Genomic DNA, 22,956 nt, shown 5'->3' with positions numbered 1-22,956 from the left:
GTGTTGTCAGTGGATCTCTCCTCTGCAGTTTCAGGGGTTCCTGAGCAGTTGAAAGGACTGGCATATTTTATTTTTCCTTCTGTAAACTTTCTGAAGTTGCAGTACAGAGGGTTAAACTCTATTTTCAATTAAATCTATCTGGCATTCACCCTGGTATGAGCCTATTGTCAGGTCCTAGAATATATTAGTTACTGGTTGGTCACTGGTCCCAACACAAGCTCCCAGCTTGTGACTATTGGGGGGCGGGGCGGACTAGAATTATAGTTAAAAAATTTCTGAGTACCTACGATGAGAAAAGATGCTTAACAAACTGAGAACATCAAAACCTCCTGATTTTGCACTTACCTATTGATGCTGTGTATGACTCTGGTGTAGAATGTTGGGTTGGCAGCACAGCTTTTGTGATGGAGGAATGAGGCCCAAAACTCTGCGAAAAGCTGCCCAAAATAATTGCAAAGCATAATACTACAGCCTGGTAGAGGGGAAAAAGCACATCTTTTACTATACATAATAAAAATTAAAGTCATGTAATCAGAAGTTATATCTGACCAATACAAGTTAAATACAATACCAACAAAAAACTATGCTCCAGAAGTTCGTTCCTCTCTTCTCTTGCTTAGTTTAAATATTTCTCTGATTGTAGAAACCCAGATGCAATGCTGGTTTAGCTTTACAGCTAGACCTCAATTTATTACCATTTCTTTAATGTTGGTTCAAAGTTACAACAGCCTCAGAAAAAGTGACATATGAGCTGTCCTTGAAGTTATGATGGCCACATAATCCCAATCCAGGTGCTTAGCAAATGGATTGCATTTTACAATGGATGTAGCATGATCACAATTTCTTACCTTCCCAGCCAGCTTTTCACAGACAAAATTAATCAGGGAAGCCAGGTTTGCTGGGTGATTCAATTAATAAACATATGATTTACTTAACAACCATAGTGAAAATGGTTATGAAATCGAGTGGGTCACATAATGACTTGCTTAATGATTGCATTGTTTTGAGACTGAAATTCCAGTCCTAATTGTAGTCATATGTTGAGGACTATGTGTACTAGAAACACATCTTTTTTTAGCATGGCAATTCTTTAAAACCATTCTATTCAGTTGAGATATTATTTTTAAAAAGTATCCAAAATTTTTATTGATTTTATATCACCACTCCTACCGTTCCACCTGCTGCTTGTGTGTTCCAATGTGTTTATAAAGGAACTTAACTGAATCTACTGGAAGCACAAACGCTCCATCAAGAAAAATAATAATCTGAGAAGAAAGGATCTTGAATAGGTAGATAAACCATAACTAACACAAAAACTAACCTGAACCCCATTTCAATGTTCATCTAATTAGTAAAGCTAGCCTATAAGTAGATGGTACAGATTTCCTGGGATAATAGGACTTCTAACTAATCGAACTTCTTCCTCCCTGCCCAAAGACATCAAAACATTAGGAAAATAAGTTTGCAGGTTAACATTCTTTTTAATTAATTTTTCTTATTAATTAATTTTTCTAACACTGACATTCAAATTAGAATTTTAATTTTAAGAAAAGAACTTCTGGGAAAGGGAAATGCATATAAGAAATCATTATTTTGGTGGAAATAAGGGACTAAAAAGGGAAAGAAAAATGAATGTAGTAGACAATTACTTCCCATCAAGACTGGATTTCAGAGCATATGAAATCTTTGAACATATGATATCTGTGCTGCTAGCTATCATAATGACTGTGTCATTTCAATCTATCGCATGGTCTCCAAACTTCCATTTCACCATTAGCCTTTCTGTCTAATATTATCTCTATGCACCAAACTGAATGCTACATGAAACAACCATTGCAATCTAATGCTGTCCTAAAAACCCATTGCAGACTTGGCCATCACCATCAGGGCAAACTCAATAGGTCACCATTTAAAGCGTTATAACCAAAAGAAAGGAAGACAGTCTAATCAAAACCTAATCCTTGTAGGAGCAATAAGAATTTAAACAACTGCCCCTACCAAGATCTCAATATAGATCTTTTCTTCCCATACCTGGTATTCATTTGGTAAAAAAACATAAATAGTATTTGGTTGGGGGCAGTGGTGAAATGTAAATTTTGTTACTACCAGTTCTGTGGGCATGGCTTGGTGGTGGTGGGGTAATATGACTGAGTGGGCGTGGCCAACTTTTTTTTTTTTAACTTTTAAAACCGTTTTTCTACAACCTCTTCGGCTGAAGAGGTTGTAAAAAAATGCTTTTAAAGCCTTTTAAAGTCAGGCAGCTGACTTGCCTGATCGGCAGAGGCTTTTTCTTTTTTTTTAAGCCTCTGACAATCCTAGCTGACTTGTCTGATCGGCAGAGGCTTCTTTTCCTTTTAAAAACATTTTTTCTATAACCTCTTTGGCGGAAGAGGTTGTAGAAAAAAGGCTTTTAAAAATTAAAAAAAAGCCTCTGATGATTGCGCGGCTCAGCTGGGCAATTGGGGGGGGCAGGGATTTTTGCTACCGGTTCTCCGAACCACCCGCCTCCATCGCTACCGGATCAGGCAATCCGGTCCGACCTGGGAGCATTTCACCCCTGGTTGGGGGTCACATCTTATTTGGTCTGTAATCAAAGCCAGTCTGGTATATTGTTTCAAACGCAGATTTGAACCCTCAGTCACAGAAGCTTACAGAGTAACCTGGGACAAGTCACTTTTATTCAGGCCAAGGTCGTTGATTGAAGGGGGAAAAATGCAAGAGAAAGTATATTCTCTACTCTCCTGGATGCAGAAAGCTGAATATAAAAGAAAGAAAGCACTGCTACATGAAGAGCAAAATGTGGGTACCTAGACACTTATTCCTCGTACTGTAACAGCGTAAGCTGCATAGAAATACCAGAGAATGATAAGTGAAAGTCCTAAGCGACCATCAGGGATGAAAAGCGGCTTACCATGAGACATGTCCCTGTTTGTGTACTAGCAGCTTTACAGGACCGTGACACTTTGCCAGCTACCATGGTTTGGAGCCTCTGTAATTGCTGCAGGAGTGTTCTGAAAGACACAGGAGCAGGAATCAGTGAATAGGTCAGTTAAGAACATAAACACCCTGATGGATCAGATTACAAGCCCATTTAGCCCATTCTCCTTTTCCCACAGTGGACAATCAAACGTCCCTGTGAAATGCGCAAGGACAATACATGAAACATAGACAATAGACAACAAAGGAGAATATTTGTATCTCGGGGTTGAAATGAGGGGTCCTTGGTGTTCTCTTGAGCTTCTTGCAGAAATGTCTGCAAGAAAACGACCAAGCTCAGAGAGCACCAAGGAACCCCTCATCACAGAGACACCCTGACTACTAGCAACCTTATCTTCCATGAAACTGTCTAATCCCTAATTCTACCCTAGTTGAGAACCATCAGTAGAGCTTGTGTTAGCAAATTCTACAGTTTAAGTCTACATGGTGTGAAGAATCGGTTTTCACACATCCTTCCAATTTTTCTGCCCTTATGGTTTCTCAGATGTATTAGATATTTTGAGATGTTTAATATTTCGAGACCTATCAGGAAGAATACACCCACATAATAAACCCTACAAGAGGAAAGAGAATATTATTTTTCTTTTCTTGGGGGCTGCTCAATAGATGCAGTTTGATCCAGCTTTTACACAAAACAAAGTTCTAGGGGAGCCTTTCCCAACACTGTATCTCTGACATGCAACACATCTATTAAACTTCAGTTAATCCTATGAACCGTGGCTTTATGAGAGCTGAAGTCCAGGGCTCATCAGATCTAAAGGCTCATCCAGATTTTTGCCAATCCTGGTGTGATAGCCCTGATTCAACACATCTGGGAAAATACAATTTTGAGCAAGACTAGATTAGGGTTGTTAACAAGGAACAATATTATATGTTTAAGTCGCAAAGAATAGAGATTTTCTATACTTTATGGTTATTGTATATTCTCTGTATTGTGGGGTTTATTTTCATATTTACCTTTTTCCCCTTCAAAGATAAAACATAATTGCATTAACCGATCAATATCAATCTTTTCTCCAGCTACCAATTCTCTTCCTGATTTGGAAATTTACATCAAACTATTTAGCCTGATAGAAGCCTTCCAGGCAGAAATCTGGCCAGTTACCATATTCTGTTCTTTGTTAAAGCTGCCAATCCTTAAGCCTATCTGCAGCCAGAGCAGGTGTTCTGGCACTGAGTTACGGTCTCTCCGTTCCATAGGAGATTCAACCCAAAATCATTGATTTATCCTTGCCTAGCTTGAGAATATTTGCTTATGTGCTACTTAAATTATTGCTTTCTCCCTCCAAACTCAGATGCCAAACCCATAGCAAAAGGGGAAGAGCAGCTTACAAAAGAGGAGTACATTCTACTCTTCAGTTTGCCAAAATCTCTTTCCACATCCACAGCAGCTGAAAAAGGTATAGGAATCTGAAAATGCTATGGTAACACAGAGGTCTGCCTTCCAAGTGCAAAACTTATACATGGAGACACTAAAGTCTGGTTCATCTAGGAAAGGAATGATTGCATACTTTTATTTAAATGCTTTTTTTTCTTTAGACCTTTTAAATAGCCAGAGCTGGCCACCACTGTTTAAACTATGCCAGATTCATTGCCTTAATGAGTTATTGCACAGAAAGCTGACAAAATATACGATCAGTAACGGAATGTGAGCCTCCTGAAGGATTTTGCTCAAACTTGCCACTTCGTGTGTCAAAAAATGATAAGTTCCTTTCTTGTTGCTGATGCCTGACTATCTGAGACTGCACTGACAGCCCACGCTGTGAGAAGCAGTAGGCGCAGACAGCTTTGTCCAATTTTCCATTGCTTGCAAGATTTATTTACTGCAGTGTTTCTATGTCACACTCTCGGTCTTTCATACAGTATCCAAAGCAGTTTACTGAAATCATCTACACGAATCACATGCACACCAACAGATCATTTCCAAGCTCTACAGAGAACATTCTACTATCAAAGGAGTAGAAATTCTGGGGGACCCTTCTCAGTATCTCACAGAACTACAAATCCCAGCCACATCAATAAAACCACTGACTCTCTGCTTCTTCCAGTTCATCCAGGTAGCCCTCAACTTACAACCATTCCTTTAACGACCATTCTAAATTATAATGACACTGGTAAAAGTCACTTATGATCAGTTTTCACAACTTACAACTGCTGCAACATCTCCACAGTCACAGGATCAAAATTTGGGCTCTTGGCAACTGGCATGTACAGGTAGTCCTTGACTTATGACCACAACTGATCAATGTTTCTATTGTTAAGTGAGACATTTGTTAAGTGAGTTTTGCCCCATTTTACAACCTTTCTTGCCACAATTGTTCAGTGAATCACTGCAGTTGATAAGTTAGGAACACGGTTGTTAAGTGAATCTGGCTTCCCCATTGACTTTGCTTGACAGAAGGTCGCAAAAGGGGAATCGCATGACTTCTGGGCAATAGTAACGGTCATAGCTATGAGTCAGTTGCCAAGCATCTGAATTTTGATCACATGATCAGGGAGCTGCTACAAAGGTCAGAAGTGTGAAAAAGGGACATAAGTCACTTTTTTCAGTGCTGTTGTAACTTTGAACTAAATGAACTGTTGTAAGTGGAGGACTACCTGTAATTATGACAGTTACAGTGTCCCAGGATCCACATTTGTAACTTTCCCACCTGGCTTCCGAAAAGCGAAGTCAATGGGGGAAGCCAGACTTGCTTAACAATTGCATCATTCACTTAACATCTGCAATGATTTGCTTAACAACAGTGGGCAAAAAAAAAAGAATGTGGTACACAAGTCACTTGACAGCTGTCTTGCTTAGCAGTGGAAATTTAGCGCTCAATTGTGACCATAAGTTAAGGACTACCTATAATTTGGCTCACATAATAATAGTTGTACAATGCAGGAATTTTAGATCCTGGTTCTAAAGCAGTGTTTCTCAACCTTGGTAGCTTGAAGATGGGTGGACTTCAACTCCCAGAGTTCTGGGAGTTGAAGTCCACCCATCTTCAAGCTTCCAAGGTTGAAAAACACTGTTCTAAAGGATGCTATAACAACTAATGGGACTGATTTCATATCCCATTCTTGGGATGTCATCTGGGCCTTTTTGGAAATTCAGATCTATTGACACATTTATATAAAAATAATTTAGTTGGTTGGTCTCCTGGCCATTCCAGTTTTGTTCAGTTCAAAATATAGTATGGAAAGAAAGAAGGTTTAAAAAAAAAAACTTGGATTGCATATTTTACCTGTTTGTATTCTCCAGAACTTCCACTTTCTTGCGAAGCTCACTGTTCTCAGTTGAGCAGGTCTCAACCCTTGGAAATCAATGACAAATCAAAGGTTTAAAGTTCTGTATTTGGTTAACCAACAATAATGATACATACCTTCTGAACTGCCATTAGGATTAAATAAGAATTTGCTGTGAGATTTTCATTTATCAAACTGGCCTTTGATTTTACAACCAAGAATAGCTTGTGATGTAGACAAACCCTGAGTTTAGGAAGGATGGTGAAACTTTTACGATATTGAGGAATAAATGAAATGAGTCTTCTTTTACCAGCACATTCTGCTCCAATTTTTATTCTCAGACTGGGCATATTAGATCATGGCTGCTATGCTAGTATTATTTCAATATCTTTATATATTTATTATGCATAGCCTGTTCCTTATGTCATCAATAAATTTGAATTCCCCCCTCTTAGTAGCCACTAGGGGGCATAGAAGGCACGTGTACTTCCAAATTTTGGAGGCCATAGTGGTTCCTTTCAGCACAGCAAAGCACTCCTCAAGAGCTGGATCTCTTTAAATTGAATTAGGCCCTTGGCCCATCTACCCTCCTCCCTTGAACAGCTTGCTTTCTAAAGGGAATTCTTTTTTTTCCCCCAAGAAACAACTTTTTATTGAGATTTAAAAATAACATTGGTGGCAACTATATATTAGGGCTTTATTTCTAGCAGTAACAATAATTAAAAAAATAACCAAAATCAAGGAGTTACAGAAATATGTGAGATGCTGTGTTCCTAAAAAATTTAGTCTGTTTTCTTCTTGATCATAGACATTCTGCAAACCAATGTCTCCTCTTACAATTGGGATCTAAGTTTCCGTTTTGTCCACCTTCTTAGAAGTTTGATCAAAGGAATCTACTGCTCACCTCTTTTCCAGGCTGTCCATGTATTCTTTCTTTTTCCGTCTGCTTTCTTGGGCAGAAATCTAGAAGAGAAAATAGCAGCACCCTTCACAAAACCAGACCAAACCAAACCAACAGGGAAAGAAAAGGAAAAAAAAAACTATGGTTACTCAGTAACAGAATACAAAAATCCTGCAAAACGATGTTCCCTTTGGAGGTTAATCTTAGGACAGAAAGGCAGTTAAAATATTTTTAATTCAGCTGCAGGCAAACTTGGAGGCAGAGAACAGCAAGCACAGACACAGTTTACACCCACAGAAAGACTGCAAAGACGTGGATGGCTTTTAAGACTGGAAAATTCACAGAAGGGATGATAGGCCATTAGGATCATCTTTCCTACTTGCTGGAAAAATCGAAAGATGGAAAAAATAGTGCTGGGGGGAGGGATGTTGCAAGAACAGATGTATAAGAGACCAAATTGTCTTACCTTGTTCTTGATCTTTCTACGGATTTTCTTCAATGCTTTCTCTTCTGCTTTGGTGAGGGGAAGTTTTGTAGGGATGGGATAGCCTTCTGCTATCAAAGTTCTCTTTTCTTCCTCTGTCAAGATTAGGGGACCTGTGCCCTGAAGTTTCTTTGACAATAGGGTGAGGAGAGGAAAAGGGAAAAGAATGCACTGGTAAGCATGGGTAACATTCTCTTAAATATTAAATTTATGATCATGACACCAAACAAAAACATTAGAATTAAATATGCAAGCCAAGCAGGAACTTCTATTCTCCAAAGCGGTAGACTTGGTTTAAAGCAGGGATCCCCAACCTTGGCAACTTTAAGATGTGTGGACTTCAACTCTAGGAGTTGAAGTTCACATGCCTTAAAGTTCTCAAGGTTGAAGACCCCTGGTTTAAAGGACCACTACCCAATTAATATAATAGATTCAATTAATACAATAGACTCCAGAATTTCAATCCACACTAAAACGTTTGCTTGAAGGAATAAAGCACACTTATTTTGCTTTCTAAGTTTCTAGAGGTATTTATATTGACAATGCTTTCTTTTAAATTAATGTTCCAATTCATCAAGGCACTTCCTAATCAATTGGCATGTTGTTAATTATTTAGGCTGTTAGCTAAATATTGTAGTGAAACATTGGTGGGGGGGGGGAGGATTTGTGTATATTAATAAAAAAATAAATATCCATAATGGAGAGAGGCAGAGCTGTAGAATTAATTGGATAGTCAGCAAAGCAACATTTGCACTTTTTAATATATATATACAGGTAGTCCTCGACTTATGACTGTAATGGAACTTGGCATTTCCATTGTAAGTCAAGGCACCCTCATGACCAACCCAATTTTACAACTTTTTTTTTTTTTTTTTTTTTTTGCAGAGATCACAAAGCAAACATGATGGTTGTAAAGCAAGTCCCTTCATTTCTTTGGGAGGTTTTTTTTTTTTTTTGGTGGAAATAAGCACTTAGACTTATATACCACTTTACAGTGCTTTACAGTTCTCTCCAAGTGCTTTATAGAGTCAGCATAGTGCCCCTAACCATCTGGGTCCTCATTTTACCCACCTCGGAAGGATGGAAGGCTGAGTCAACCTTGAGACTAGTGAGATTTGAACTGCCAAATTGCAGTCAGCCGGCAGTCAGCCAAAGTAGCCTGCAGTACTGCACTCTAACCACTGCACCAGTGGTGGGTTGCCCCCGATTCGGACCACTTCGCAAGAACTGGTAGTAAAACCGGCGGGAGGCTCTGCCCACTGACCCGGACGTCATCATAGGTGATCTGCGCATGCACAGAAGTTTCTGGGCATGCATAGAAGAGTGACCGCGCAAGCGCTATGCAAACCGGTAGTAAAGGTAAGTAGAACCCACCCCTGCTCTGCACCACCTGGTAAACACATGATCGCAGAATGCTGCAACCAGCCATAAAAGCACCCGTAACGCGTTCATGTAACCACGGGGAGAGGGTTCACCGTCAGAACTCTGGAACAAGATTGTAAGTACCTTTTGAGGGACCTCTCCTAACTCTGACTAGTTGCTAAGAAACTGGTCGTTAAGTGAGGACTGTCTGTAGACAAATGGGAATGGCTATGAATTAAATGACTGGAACATTCTAACTACACATTTTGAGGGCAGACTTATTTTAGTGCATTCTTCAACAGAGAAATATCCAGATCCTCTTAATTACTGTTCTTCACCTATAACAATATTTTGAAGTATAAAAAATGAGGCATTTGCTAAATGGGACAAATCATAATTTCCATTACCAATGTTTTGATATCAATCAATGTACCCAATTAAACAAAATGCATTAATTAAAAGAAAAAGGCAGAGACCACTGTCCCTTACATGTGGTGCTGTTAAGAGAGGTGAATTGGTAAGGGCGGAAGCTGTGCGTGAAGTCACTTTAACAGTGGCCTGCAAATGGGTGGGACTTGATGGTGGAAGGGACCGGGTTGGACTTTGTCCACCCTCAGAATCACTGCCATGGCTGCTGGGGGGTGTTGGAGGCATGTGTAGAGTATCCACCACTGCAGGAGAAAAACAAGAGGAGGAAGAATAAAATAGATTGTTTTAAAATATCAGAAAAAAGAGTAGTCCTGGTTATTAGATGCTACAATTCAAAAATCCTGAGCTACAGATAAATCTTTAGGAATGCAAAGTCTCTCTTCTACTGTACTTTATCTCACTCATGTGATTGAGTTTGAAAAATATATAGTTTTGTTTTGTAAATCATAAACTTCCTGGATGTCCAAACTAGGAAAGCATGGGCTAAGTAAGGGAAGTTTATAAATGCCAATCAGACTATTTGTGTCTGATTCATATGAATGCATATGAAACAAACAAAATGTTAAAAAGTTGTGATACACTTACCAAGCACATCTAAATTATATTGAAGTAACCAAAATATGTTTACACCCCAAGGCGTGTCACAACTTTTGAGTACCCCTAATGTTTGGAAATTTAAAACTGAAACATTTGACACACCCTAAGTTTTTCACCCCTTAGCTTGTACATGAGGTTTAAATCTTTATTTCCAAGGGCAGACATCATAGAAAAATAGCTGAATTAAAAAATTTCTTTCTGAAATAAGCGTATGAAAGGAAGAGTGAATAAATTAGTTACATCTGAATCAAAGACTATGTATAAAGTTTAACAACAACAAACATAAAATCTAAGATTCTAACTCAAAATTTGAAAATAAGCATCTCTTTAGTAAAGTAATTATATCATTATAGTGGAAAATGGTATGCTTCTTCACATTCCAGGCTGGAATGATACCATTATGATCTACCTATCTGTCTGTCAATCTGTCTATTTGTCTACCTATCATCTTCCAGAAAAAGTCACTTCCGTATTATTGGCAAGAAAAGCACATTCTTTTACATAATCATCAGGAGATGAACAGTCTTTTAACTTTTCATTTGTTCATTCTTCATTCATTCATTCATTTCTCAAATTTATATAGCTGTCCATCTCACAAAGAAGTGACTCTGGGCAGTATATCACAAAGAACTATTGCATAACTAGAGAAACGCTGTGAAAACTCAATTCCAATGAATTATATATTGAATTAAAATTGTAACTTGAAAAAGGTATGTTAACACCACTGTGAAACCCAGATTTCTGTGTCTGTATTTTTAGTAGGCAATAGATTAAAGAACCAATATTCTTAATTTCTAAGAAAAGCTTAGTTTAACAAAAAAGAGCAGACCACCATAGAGGTCAATAATCCTTTCCTGATCTTAGCTTACTATCCTGGTTTGTTAGCTGATATTAAGGAAAAAATTCCTGCTTCAAATTAATACTGTTTCCCCCAAAATAAGATATAATTATGTCTTATTTATCCCCCGATAATAAGCCGAATCGGGCTTTTGAGAGTATGGCAATAAGGCCAAGCGCTTATTTCAGGGTTCAAAAAAATATAAGACAGGGTCTTATTTTTGGGGAAACACGGTAGTAAACTCTGGCTTAATGCAAACATAGATGAAAGAAGAGGAAAAGGGGGAGGGGAACTGGGGTTAAACATTCCCACATGATCCTCATCTGCAACTCCAAGATTTCATAAACAAATGTCCATGTGCAAAGATCATGAAGATACAGAATTATTAAGACAACACAGCCACAACTATGCAATCAATGTCATCAACAATGTCATGTTGTGACACAAGTTTTAAAAAAAGGCAGAGCTTCAATTGGGTCGTTTCCTCCTCCCCCCCACACATACACACATGTATAGACGCACTTGTATAAAACAACAGTTTCCTTGAGACACAGTTTCTCCGTGTGTCTACTGAATATTAATTCTAAACCACACACAGTCATGATCAAAAATAATGTTCTTTCTTGCCAATCATTGTACAGAGAAAACTCTACGCTAAATAACAAACCTTCCTTGGATGAAAGGTTCAAAAACTGATCCACTTCATGTGGCTCCAGTTTAATTTCAGGAAGAACGTTGTGACTCTCTGATTTAGTCTGAAAGACAAGAAATTCAAAAAGAAATAAACATCAGGGCAGATTGTTATCCCTTTTCTGCTTTATTAAATAACATGAAAGCATGTGTGGCACCACTTTCTTCATTAATTCTGGGTGGACATCAGCTTTCTGATACCCTCCTCGTGCTGCAAGATGCCATTGCAAGCACGTCTCATGCTCCAACTAGCTATTGGAACTGAATACTGGATCCATATATGAATGGGGCATACTCCAGAATAACAACAACACTATCATTGGTCAATTGCAAAAGGCAGCTTTACTCAGAATATCTTACATCCTGCAACAATACTTTTATCATCAAACATCCACATCTATCTATCCCAGGTCTTTGGGAAGGTCTTGTAAGGTGGATAAAAATGCCAAATCCAGGCTAAACAGCTGGCTGACTCTGCAATGAGCCATAATTTATTAAATGTCTATGCCACTCAATTCCCAGCAAATGAATTCTGATAGAAAGGGAGGAACCATTTTCAGATACTCCTGAATGGTGTCTTCCACATGGGATATGTAGATCAGAAATGGAAAGCTGGCAAACAAGTCTTCTGCTTGGTTTGTCATAGTAGAGAGCAGCAACGATTGGGACAAAGCAATTCTGTCACTAAGCATTGCAGTTGTTAAGTGGTAAATCACATGACTACAATGGACATATGACCTTATTTCTCCTTTGGTTGTTAAGTAAAACACCATGTGACTGGGACATAGAATTTTACTTCTGCCTTCTCTATCACCTCTGTCTCAAATTAGATAAGGCTCTAATTTGATAGATAGACAATGTTTCTCATTGTGGTGAACTGTAGGTGTCAAACTCAAGGTGCTTAAATCTGGCCTGAGGGGCCGGCCTGGAAATAGCAAAGGATTGGCCCGCAGTGCCTCTGGCAGCCAAAATGGGCACCCCGTGCCCTATTTTGGCCGGCAAAGTGCTGCAGGAGGCCATCCAGGCCAAAAATGGGGTGCAGAGGAGCCTTGCGCAGCCCCCCGCGCCCCATTTTGGCCAACAAAGTGGTGCGCAGGAGGCCGGCCAGGCCAAAAATGGAGCGCAGGGGGCCCTCACGCAGCCCCCCCCCCGCACCCTATTGTGGCCGGCAGGGTGCTGCATGAAGTTTCCATCTCCTCTCTCCCCTCCTCCCCCCACCCCCCGGCTGGCCAACAGAGAACTACAATGCTGATCCAGCCCCAGTTTGACACTCCTGGTCTAGGGACATTATGCATTTGCTAATCAAGACTTTGAGTAAGAAACCATACTGGGCCGTCATCCTGCATCGGTGGCTCTTCCCCTTCCAGGATGGTGGGGTTGGGCGAAGCAGTAAGACTGCCTGATGGAGCAAGGCCGGATGCTTCAGTCACTGCTGGTTCTGTCTTTATGTTGGCTGACGTCAGCTCTGATCCCAGGCACCAGTCTTCATTTTCCAAGTCAGCTGGGGGAGGGAGAAATGAAAACAAAGCACACATTAAGAGCCAGAAATGGACAGATTTCCACAGAAATCGAAGGGGGTGGGGAGGGGAGAGAAAACCAGAGAATGCAAATCCAAGCTGAGGAGAGGAGAGGAAACGTGACCGAGAAAGCATTTAATTCATTAAGCAATGCTTTTTATCTCCTCTTTCGGGCTTTTACTTCAGAGAGGAACCTGGGGCTTTAAACTGCAGCCTCTACACAGCTCTGGGGTGAAGTTGAATTGGCTGAGGACACAAAATAAGGTTATTACTGAAAATTGCTAAGAAAAAACCTCCAACAAGACTAAACAAGCCATCAGACAAACAGCCGGAGGTCTGTGTTAAAGCCAACCAAACCGTTGCTAGTTCCCCATCTCTGCCACTGGGGCTGTTCAGCTTCCCTTGAGCTCCTGAGATTTGAAATATTTTAAAATGAAAGATTGTTCTGTTGTCTTAAAATTCTAGTCTCTTCCTCAGAGCTTAGTGTGATAGGAGAAGACAGTGGGGAATAAAAGACATGGAACTGTGAAAGCCTTGGTTGATTTATAAACTATCTTTAAAAAAGAGAGATAGCGAAAAACAAAATAATTGGCAAATAAAGCAATGTGGCCTTAAGTGGTGATGGGGGGGGCACGGGACCAAAACAAGAATAAATAGAAGTTTAGAAACAGCTGCAGAGTATGTAATACAAATCAAGATTTTGTAAAGGCCCTTTTAAAATATATACAGTACATTTGCTGAAATATACTAATTTGCTAAATAAGTACATAAATAAAATTTGCTAAATAAATAAGAAAAGATCTTCTACAATCTGGCTGGCACAAACAAAAATATTTTTTTTCATAATTTTCCTTCCCAACATTTTTTATGGTAGTGAGTCTAAAGCGGAAGCTGTATCAAACACGTTCAAGGGAAATAAGGTCATTCTTGACAAAGTCACAAGCCATTGGCAGACTCCTTCCCCCAGCCCTCATCTTTCAAAAGCACTGAGACTCGAAAACCTGAATTTCCCAGCCAGCTGTCTGTGGACTAATTAGGCCAGGAAAAGCTAATTTGGGGGTTTAAAACAGGGGTGAAATCCACTTACCTTCCCTACCAGTTCAGAAGTGCGTGCTCTGTGCGCAATTTTGGATCCTCTGCGCATGCGCAAATCCTTCTGCACATGTGCAGAGGGTCAAAAAAAGGTTACTTCCTGGTTAAAACCAAGAAGTAATGACATCCAGGTGGGTGGGTGGAGCCTCGTGCTGCACCGCTACCGGTTATCCGAACCATGCGCCGCTGCCACTACCGGTTCGTCTGAACAGGTGTGAACCGGTAGCATTTCACCCCTGGTTTAAAGCAAATGTTGGTGACCAGTGGCTGCGCCTTCTTTGGGGTCATTCCTGAGCCCCCAAGATCAACTTCTGAATTTTCAGCAGTTAATTGATTGATAATGACAGTGATATCTTAATATTGGTTTTCTCTGAACAAAAATAAGTAGAATAGGTATGTTAAATCTTCAATAGGCGTAGCACATTTTTTACTTTCTTAAAAAGAGATTTTCTCTTAGCATTTTTTTTTAAAAAAGAGACCTACCCTTAGCCATTTTTTTCTTAATTTAGAAAGAAACCATTTTTTATTTTTTACTTTTTTTTAAAGAGAACAGAAGGGTCAAACATTCCACTTTGTCCTCTGAAAATACATCACTGCATCATCACCTTGTTTTCTGCAGCTGATTTTATTTTTAAAAGGGTACAGGTAGTCCTCGATCTATAACCACAAATGAGCCCAAAATTTTTGTTGCTAAGTGAGACAGTTGTTGAATGAGTTTTGGCCCATTTTACAACCTTTCTTGCCAGTTGTTAAGTGAATCACAGCAATTGTTAAGTTAGTAACATGGTTGCTAAGTGAATCGACTTCCCCATTGATTTTGCTTGTGAGAAGGTCGCCAAACACACACGCCCCAAGACTTTGCAACCGTCATAAGTATGAGTCAGTTGCCAAGCGTCTGAATTTTGATCACATGACTGTGGAGATGCTGTTATGGTTTTAAGCGTGAAAAATTGTTGTAAGTCACTTTTTTCAGTCCTGTTGTAACTTTGAACAGTCACTAAACGAACACTTTAAAGGCAAGGACTACCTGTACTACAGCTAGGGAAAGAATAAAACAGGGGCTCCTAAAAGAGGCAAAATCAGCACCATAAGACTACTAGTGGAGAAGTGCAAAGGAAACTGAACCAAATTGTTGAGAGACGGAGGTCTCCTTGAAGACTTTTAAAATTCTACTTACAGTGCTTCTTAACCCATTTCCAGCAACAGCTACCTAGATGCTTCTTGGAGGCCCTCTTGTATATTTCAAATCACCAGCAAGTTATACCGCATCCACTCAAAAATTAAAAACTCCTTTGTATTACAGGTAGTTCTTGACTGACAGTCATTCATTTAGTCGCCATGTGAAGTTACAATGGCATTGAGGGGAAAAAACCATGGGTCCTCGCACTTATGACCATCACAGCATCCCCATGGTCACATGATCAAAATTAGGCCATTTGGCAACCGGTATTTATTTTATTTTATTTTATTTATTTGTCAAAACATATACAAGATAACAGGTATAAGTATAAACATGGACATGAACATAGAAAATGAGTACAAATAAATGGGGCCAGTAGGACAGGGATGGTAGGCACGCTGGTGCGCTTATGCACGCCCCCTTCACGGACCTCTTAGGAATGGGGTGAGGTCCACGGTAGACAGTTTAAGGTTGCAGCTGTGGGGGTTAGAGGATGTAACAACGGAGTCAGGTAGAGCTTTCCAGGCATTGACCACTCTGTTGCTGAAGTCGTATTTTCTGCAATCGAGTTTGGAGCAGTTTACCTTGAGTTTGTATTTATTGTTTGCCCATTATTGAGGTTGAAGCTGAAGAAGTCGTTGACAGGTAGGGCGTTGTAGCAATTTTGTGTACTATGCTTAGGTCAGACCATAGGCGGCAAATTATCGTCCTGTCTCCAACCTTCGCTTTGTGGTGAAGGTTGTCGAGAGTGTGGTGGCGCGACAGCTCCCACAGTACCTGGATGAAACTGTCTATCTGGATCCATTCCAGTCTGGCTTCAGGCCTGGGTACAGCACGGAAACAGCATTGGTCGCGTTGGTCGATGATCTCTGGAGGGCTCGGGACAGGGGTTGTTCCTCTGTCCTGGTCCTGTTAGATCTCTCAGCGGCTTTTGATACCATCGACCATGGTATCATGCTGCGCCGGCTGGAGGGGTTGGGAGTGGGAGGCACCATTCTACAGTGGTTCTTCTCTTATCTCTCCGACCGGTCGCAGTGCGTGTTGGCTGGGGGGCAGAGGTCGACCTCGAGGCACCTTGTTTGTGGGGTGCCGCAAGGGTTGGTCCTCTTGCCTCTCCTGTTCAACGTTTATGTGAAGCCGCTGGGTGAGATCATCCATGGATTTGGGGTGCGGTGCCATCTGTACGCTGATGATACTCAGCTGTACATCTCCACCCCAGACCACCCCAACGATGCCCTTGAAGTGATGTCCCAATGCCTGGAGGCCGTGCAGGTCTGGATGGGGAGGAACAGGCTCTGAATCAACCCCTCCAAGACCGAGTGGCTGTGGCTGCCAGCATCCCGATATAGCCAGCCGGTGCCATCGCTGGCTATTGGGGGCGACTCATTGGCCCCCACGGAGAGGGCTCGTAACTTGGGCGTCCTCCTGGATGCATGGCTGTCTTTAGAAGAGCATATGACGGCCGTGGCCAGGGGGACTTTCTATCAGGTTCGCCTTTCTGGATCGGGACTCCTTATGCACGGTCACTCACGCCCTCGTCATCTCTCACTGCAATGCTCTCTACATGGGGCTCCCCTTGAGGAGCACCCGGAGGCTTCAGCTGGTCCAGAATGCAGCCGTGCAGGTTATTATGGGGGCGACATGGCGCTCCCATGTAACACCTCTCCTGCGCGAGCTGCACTGGCTCCCGGTGGTCTTCCGGGTGCGCTTCAAGGTATTGGTTCTCATCTTTAAAGTGCTCCATGGCTTAGGGCCCGGGTATTTACGAGACCACCTTCTGCCACCGATAACCTCCCACCGGCCAATCTGCTCCCACAGAGAGGGTCTCTTCAGGATGCCATCGGCCAAGCAATGTTGACTGACGACCCCCAGGGGGAGAGCCTTCTCTGTGGGGGTACACGCCCTCTGGAACGAGCTACCCCCAGGAATACGACTGATCCCGGACTTCCGTACTTTCCGTCGAGCTTTGAAGACCTTCCTATTTCAGCAAGCCGGGCTGGCTTAAAATTTTAATGGGTTATTTTATGGGCAAAGGGTTTTAAATTTTGGGAAGCCAATTTGATTTAATTTTGTTTTAATTCATCTTAATTTTTATATTGTATGTATTTTTAATCTTGGCTGTTCACCGCCCTGATTCCTTCGGGAGAAGGGAGGTATACAAATTTAATAAACCTAAACCTAAACTTAAACCTAACAGTGCTTTACAGCCCTCTCTAAGTGGTTTACAGAGTCAGCCTATTGCCCCCAACCATCTGGGTCCTCATTTTACCCACCTCGGAAGGATGGAAGGCTGAGTCAACCTTGAGCCTGGTGAGATTTGAACTGCCAAATTGCAGGCAGCTGGCAGTCAGCAGAAGTAGCCTGCAGTACTGCACTCTAACCACTGCGCCACCAAGGCTCCTTTAAGTTGTTAAGATTCACTTAACAACCTCATGATTCACTTACCAATTGCAGTAATTTGCTTAACGGTAGCAAACAAAGTCATAAAATTGGGCGGTACTCATTTAATAACCTCCTTGCCTAGCAGACCAGAAATGCTGGTCCCAAATGTAAATCGAGGATTATCTGTATTAAGGACAAGAGCCACAGGATTCTTAGGCCTCTATGACTTTCTCTGTGTGTATCATTTCAGACCCATGTCATGATTGCTTGCTGCTTATCCTCTTCAACAACGTCTCTCTGGTAAAATGATACAGAGCTGATGGATTGAGTCACCTTTCTTAAAGAGAGGAGATATTTATTGCTGCAGAATGCAATTACCAAGAGATCTGTCCACAACAGGAGAGGGGAAAAAAACTAAGTTTGAGAGGAAAAACCTCCTGCAGCCTTCTATTTCTGCAGCCTTCAATTCAGCAACAGGAAGGTTACAGGGGGACTTTGTACATTTGATGCTAGTAATTACCCCATGGGTGTAATTTTAAAACGTCTCCCATTGGCAAGGGAAGATATAATTTGAATTACATTGGCCGAGCCAAGAAAAATTACAAGCAAAGATAAATATGTATAGTACATCCTGTAATCAGACACTTCAAAACAGCAATCTAAGCTGTGCCAAGAAGGATCAACATGGGGAAAAAAAACCTGCATTAAGGGGGGGAAAACAGGAATCACAGGGTTTATGCATAAGAAATTCTTGACCAATTAAAAATATACACAACTTATCTCAAAACCGAGACGTTTCTTAGAATTTCTAAGGTTTGTTATTCTGTAAATGTCTGGCATTAGAAACAGAAATTATCCCTCATATTTACCTCATAAAAGCAACCCACAGGCAGATTCTACTCACAGGTTACTCAGAGCAAAGCACACATAATCCCCCCTTTTAGTGCTTCTGTAATACTAGCTCACTCTCTTACCCTACCAGGTGAGAGACTGGTATTCATGTATGAAATAGTTTCCTTTCAGAGTTTGCCCAGAGTCAGGGGTTTGTCTGCTCCCTCATCTCCTTCCTTTTGCTCTAATTCCACAGATACTGAAAGGCACGCTTTGCTCTCAACAAAGAAGCTTCTGTGCAACGGTCAAACACTAGAATCTTTTTCCGACGGTGCAGAGTGGAATGATTAAATGGAAAGGAAAAGGGGTGGCTGGGTGGGTGGGAATGAGGAGAAGCAGGAGAGAAGCTAAAGGATTATATGTGCAAGAAAAATTGTGAAGAGCTTTTTGTTTAGCAGGGCGGTCACCAGTTTCAGTGATCCAAGGTTCAGACTGTGTAAGAGTCCAGCTCTGATAGGAATTTGTTTTCCATAGTAGATCCCGGTTCTCAAAGGACCGAGTGAAGAGTTTCCAAACATATGTAGAAGGTCTCTCTCTCTCTCTCTCTCTCTCTCTCTCTCTCTCTCTCTCTCTCTCTCTCACACACACACACACACACTGGGTTTGTAGCCAAAGGCCTACATTCCAGGGAAATTACTTCTCACTCTAGAATCCAGCCATTGTGAGAAGTTTTATAGTCAAATGTATTTTATTCTTTATACTGTTTCCATCTTCTCTTAAAATATTAACAGAATCTACAACAGTCTCAGAATCAGTGTTTGCACTAGATGATTGACAGTCAAGCTGAAACTAAGTTCATCAACTAAAATTAGCAAAATTCCTCAAACCCCCAAAGTTACCCAGACCTAATCCACATATCAAAGGATAAGGTCTGCAAACGTTAAGAGTTAATTAAATTAGGTCTCCCAACTGAACTGCATGTTCACAAGAATACACACTTATACACACACACACACACACACACACCTCAAGTGTCACCCTAGAATCAGCATGTATACACTTCCACACCCCGGACAAGGTCCCCTTATAAAAATCTGCTGCTGTACCCCATTTCTCTGCAGTTAAGTTAGTAACACAGCCTTAACGACTGTGTTACTAACTTAACAACATCAATGATTCACTTAACAACTGTGGCAAGAAATGTCGTAAAATAGGGTAAAACTCTCTTAACAAATGTCTCACTTAACAATAAAAATTCCAAGCTCAATTGTGGTTGTAAATCAAGGACTATCTGTACTTTTTAAATCTTTTCTTACTAGTAGATGTAAATTACTCAGAGCCTTCAGGAATCAGGAACGGTAAACCAACAAAAAATAGTTGTAGTAAATAAACAAAAAACATAAAATAACAATTTAGGAATCACCTTTTATTGCATTTTTTTAAAGTGCCAATAATTACAAGATTAAAATATATGCAACAAAATATCATAGACTCGATAGGTTTCAAATGCAAAGAGTGAGATAACCAAGATATATCTGCCTGGTGCCAGTATTTATTATTCTGATGCCAAGGATGGTTTTATTTTCCAACATTTAGCAAATTATTATTTGCATTATATCACAACTTACTATTTCTTTTTTAAAAAAAATATTAATTGGATTCTAGGAAAGATAGCTTTAAGGTGTTACATAAATACATATATTGAGCCAAATTAAAATTTCACAAATTGGCAAGCTCCACTTGAGGAGAAAAAAACATGCATGGCGAGTATGACAAATTTTATTTCTAATTCAATAAAATCTCTGGAGTGCTTTTTACAACAAAAGCAATTCATATGAAAGATGGGGTTCCCTTCAAATATTCAAATAAACCTTAGCAAAGTAAAGTTTACAGAGTAACATGAAACTGGTATAACCTTAAATGAATTCTAGTAATGCTGATATAATATATCCATGATACAGATTTCTGGGTCTGTCAAAAATATATTTAATGGGGGGATTCTTTTCTTAAACACATCACCGCAGAATGATGCAATACTCAGTAATTTACTTTCTGACTAATTCCTTGGTTTCAAATTCCAGTTTATGCTAACCGGAATGAAATACAGCTGGGTAACATATTTAACTTGAGAAAAGCTTCAGATTCTAGTTAAAAAGCTGTTGGGAATAAGGGTAAGATGGCGTCACACCCATTCACTTTAACTTTTGTTTTAGTTTGTCACTCAAATTCATTATAAGGAAACCTTTATTTTAAGTTAGAACTGTTCTTCCTATGTCTTTGTAAAGAAAGCAAAATGATAGAAAGAATGTGACTGATTCCATTTATTATATCTCAAGGACGCTTAAAAAGATTAATTCAGGGAAATACTGTAAAATGTGATATAAAGATGGTCCTTGACTTACGACCACAATTGAGTCCAAAATTTCTGTTAGCAGGACAGTTTATGGAGATTCTCAGTCACCTAGGTCATGGTTGTCCCAAAGGTGCTTTTTCAAGAAGCAACTGGACTTTCTTTGTTTTTTTCTTTGAAGACGTTTCGCTTCTCATCCAAGAAGCTTCTTCAGCTCCAGCTTCTTCAGACTGGATGGTGGATGGTGGGGGATGGAAGGATTTATACTCCTTGCAGAGTATAAATTTATAAAATAAATATAAAATAAATTTATAAATATATAAAATGTATACTCCTTGCAGAGCTGTCTGCAAGGAGTATAAATCCTTCCATTCCCCACCATCCAGTCACAGCTGAAGAAGCTTCTTGGATGAGAAGCGATACGTCTTCAAAGAAAAACCAGAAAGTCCAGTTGCCTCTTGAAAAAGCACCTTTGGGATAGCAGGACAGTTGTTAAGTTAGATTTGCTCCATTTTACGACCTTTCTTGTCACACTTGTTAAGCGAGGCACTGCAACTGTTAAGTTAATAACACGGTTGTAATGTGAATCTGGTTTCCCATTGACTTTGCTTGTCAGAAGGTTGCCAAACGGGAATCACATGATCCTGGGACACTGTAACCGTCATAAATATGAGTCAGTTGCCAAGTGCCTGAATTTTGATCATACGACCATGGGGATGATGCAATGGTCGTAAGTGTGAAAAATGGTTGTAAGTTGTTTTTTTCAGTGCCGTTGTTAACTTTGAAGGATCTCTAAATGAAAAGCTGTTGAGGACTGCCTGTAAAAATATGTGTTGTCTGTACATGTACATATTTGTATGTACGTAACAGTACTTGTGAATGCCATGTGTATGATTAACATTATCTGATTTTTTTCCCACAAGTAGGATATGACTTCAGAGACCATACTTTCTTGGGGGAAAAAATAATAGACAATCCTGAAAAGGGGGCAAATCTGAAAAAAGGTTCATAAGGATAAACATATGTTTGTTATTTTGCTTAATTATTTAAATAAATTAAATAAATCTCAAGGGTAGCTTTCTGAAGTAAAAGGGCTGTCCTCCATCATAAGAAACATGTGAGGACTGTAGATGTGACTCAAGGATAAGGCGTCCAGTCTGCAATTGTATTAATATACTTCTGCTTTGGAAGAGTCAGGAAGTGGGTGTCTACTTGCAAGCAAAAGCAAAACAAGTATCCAGTGACAGCGATCTTGGCAACTTTCCCTTGACAAAATTTCAGTCTGGCTTAAAGCTTGACTTGGATTGCTTATACGTGTCAAGAAACTTGCTATCAAAAAAACGTGTCAACTCGCAAAGCTTTCCTGACCTGCTCCCGAGTTGCCATAGGCAAGGGGATGGGAATTGTGCCTTGCAGCTGCACCAAGGAATTCACACCTCAGTCAAAACAAGACGTAGCCTAGCCGGCCAAAGTAAGGCCATCTCCACGGAGACCCACAACAGCTGGAGTGACTTCTACAACCCGCGAAATTGCTTCGTTGGGGAATGTGACTGGTGACACAGGAAACAAGGTCAGAGGCAAGGCGTGAATTGGGTGAAGCCAAAGCTGGTTTCACCTAGCTTGTGCCAACATGGCATTCCTAATAAACAGCTGGATTTTTCTTGCTAAATGACTTGAGACTCTTAATTTTATTAGGGCATTGGCCGGAACCCTGACAAAGCGATTAGACTCCACTGCAATATGAATTAAGATTCCTTTCCAACGACTATTTTCTTTTAAAAGGGAAACCTTAATATGTGGGAGAAACTGAAACTATATCAAGGCGGAAGGGGGGAAAAAGGTATTGTATTATTCCAGCTCTTATCCAATTCTATCTCAGCAGGCTTCATAAGCAGGCATCAGCACTTAAAACAGTAAAAAGATCATTAATGATTCACCAGAGGTATGAGTAACTCTAAGTCTTGGGTTCCCTAAGATCTTGGATATAATTGTCTATTTTCAAAAGAAAAAAAACACAGCATCCTGGTGAACTCCCAGGTCCACCTGATTGCAATTTCTTTTGGGATTTTCAGTTTTGA

At 40.3% G+C, this 22,956-nt stretch overlaps 1 protein-coding gene across 1 annotated transcript in view; it reads right to left on the bottom strand.

Moving 5' to 3' along the window:
- CREB3L2 (cAMP responsive element binding protein 3 like 2) overlaps positions 1 to 22,956 on the bottom strand; it is a 73,085-nt gene that overhangs the window by 3,995 nt on the left and 46,134 nt on the right. Inside the window, exons 3-10 of the mRNA XM_070946750.1 lie at positions 12,855 to 13,027; positions 11,504 to 11,591; positions 9,462 to 9,643; positions 7,593 to 7,739; positions 7,130 to 7,188; positions 6,225 to 6,293; positions 2,912 to 3,011; positions 346 to 472 (exon numbers count right to left, since the gene is read on the bottom strand). Coding sequence (XP_070802851.1) covers positions 346 to 472; positions 2,912 to 3,011; positions 6,225 to 6,293; positions 7,130 to 7,188; positions 7,593 to 7,739; positions 9,462 to 9,643; positions 11,504 to 11,591; positions 12,855 to 13,027 — 945 coding nt within the window. The remainder of the gene's footprint in view (positions 1 to 345; positions 473 to 2,911; positions 3,012 to 6,224; positions 6,294 to 7,129; positions 7,189 to 7,592; positions 7,740 to 9,461; positions 9,644 to 11,503; positions 11,592 to 12,854; positions 13,028 to 22,956) is intronic.

This window comes from Pituophis catenifer, unplaced genomic scaffold (genome assembly GCF_029215685.1).
Source record: "Pituophis catenifer annectens isolate HBS135680 unplaced genomic scaffold, rPitCat1.0.hap2 SCAF_7, whole genome shotgun sequence".
Taxonomy (NCBI): Eukaryota; Metazoa; Chordata; class Lepidosauria; order Squamata; family Colubridae; genus Pituophis; species Pituophis catenifer.
Note: the sequence above shows the minus strand (reverse complement) of the source record. Positions and strands in the feature narration are given on the sequence as shown.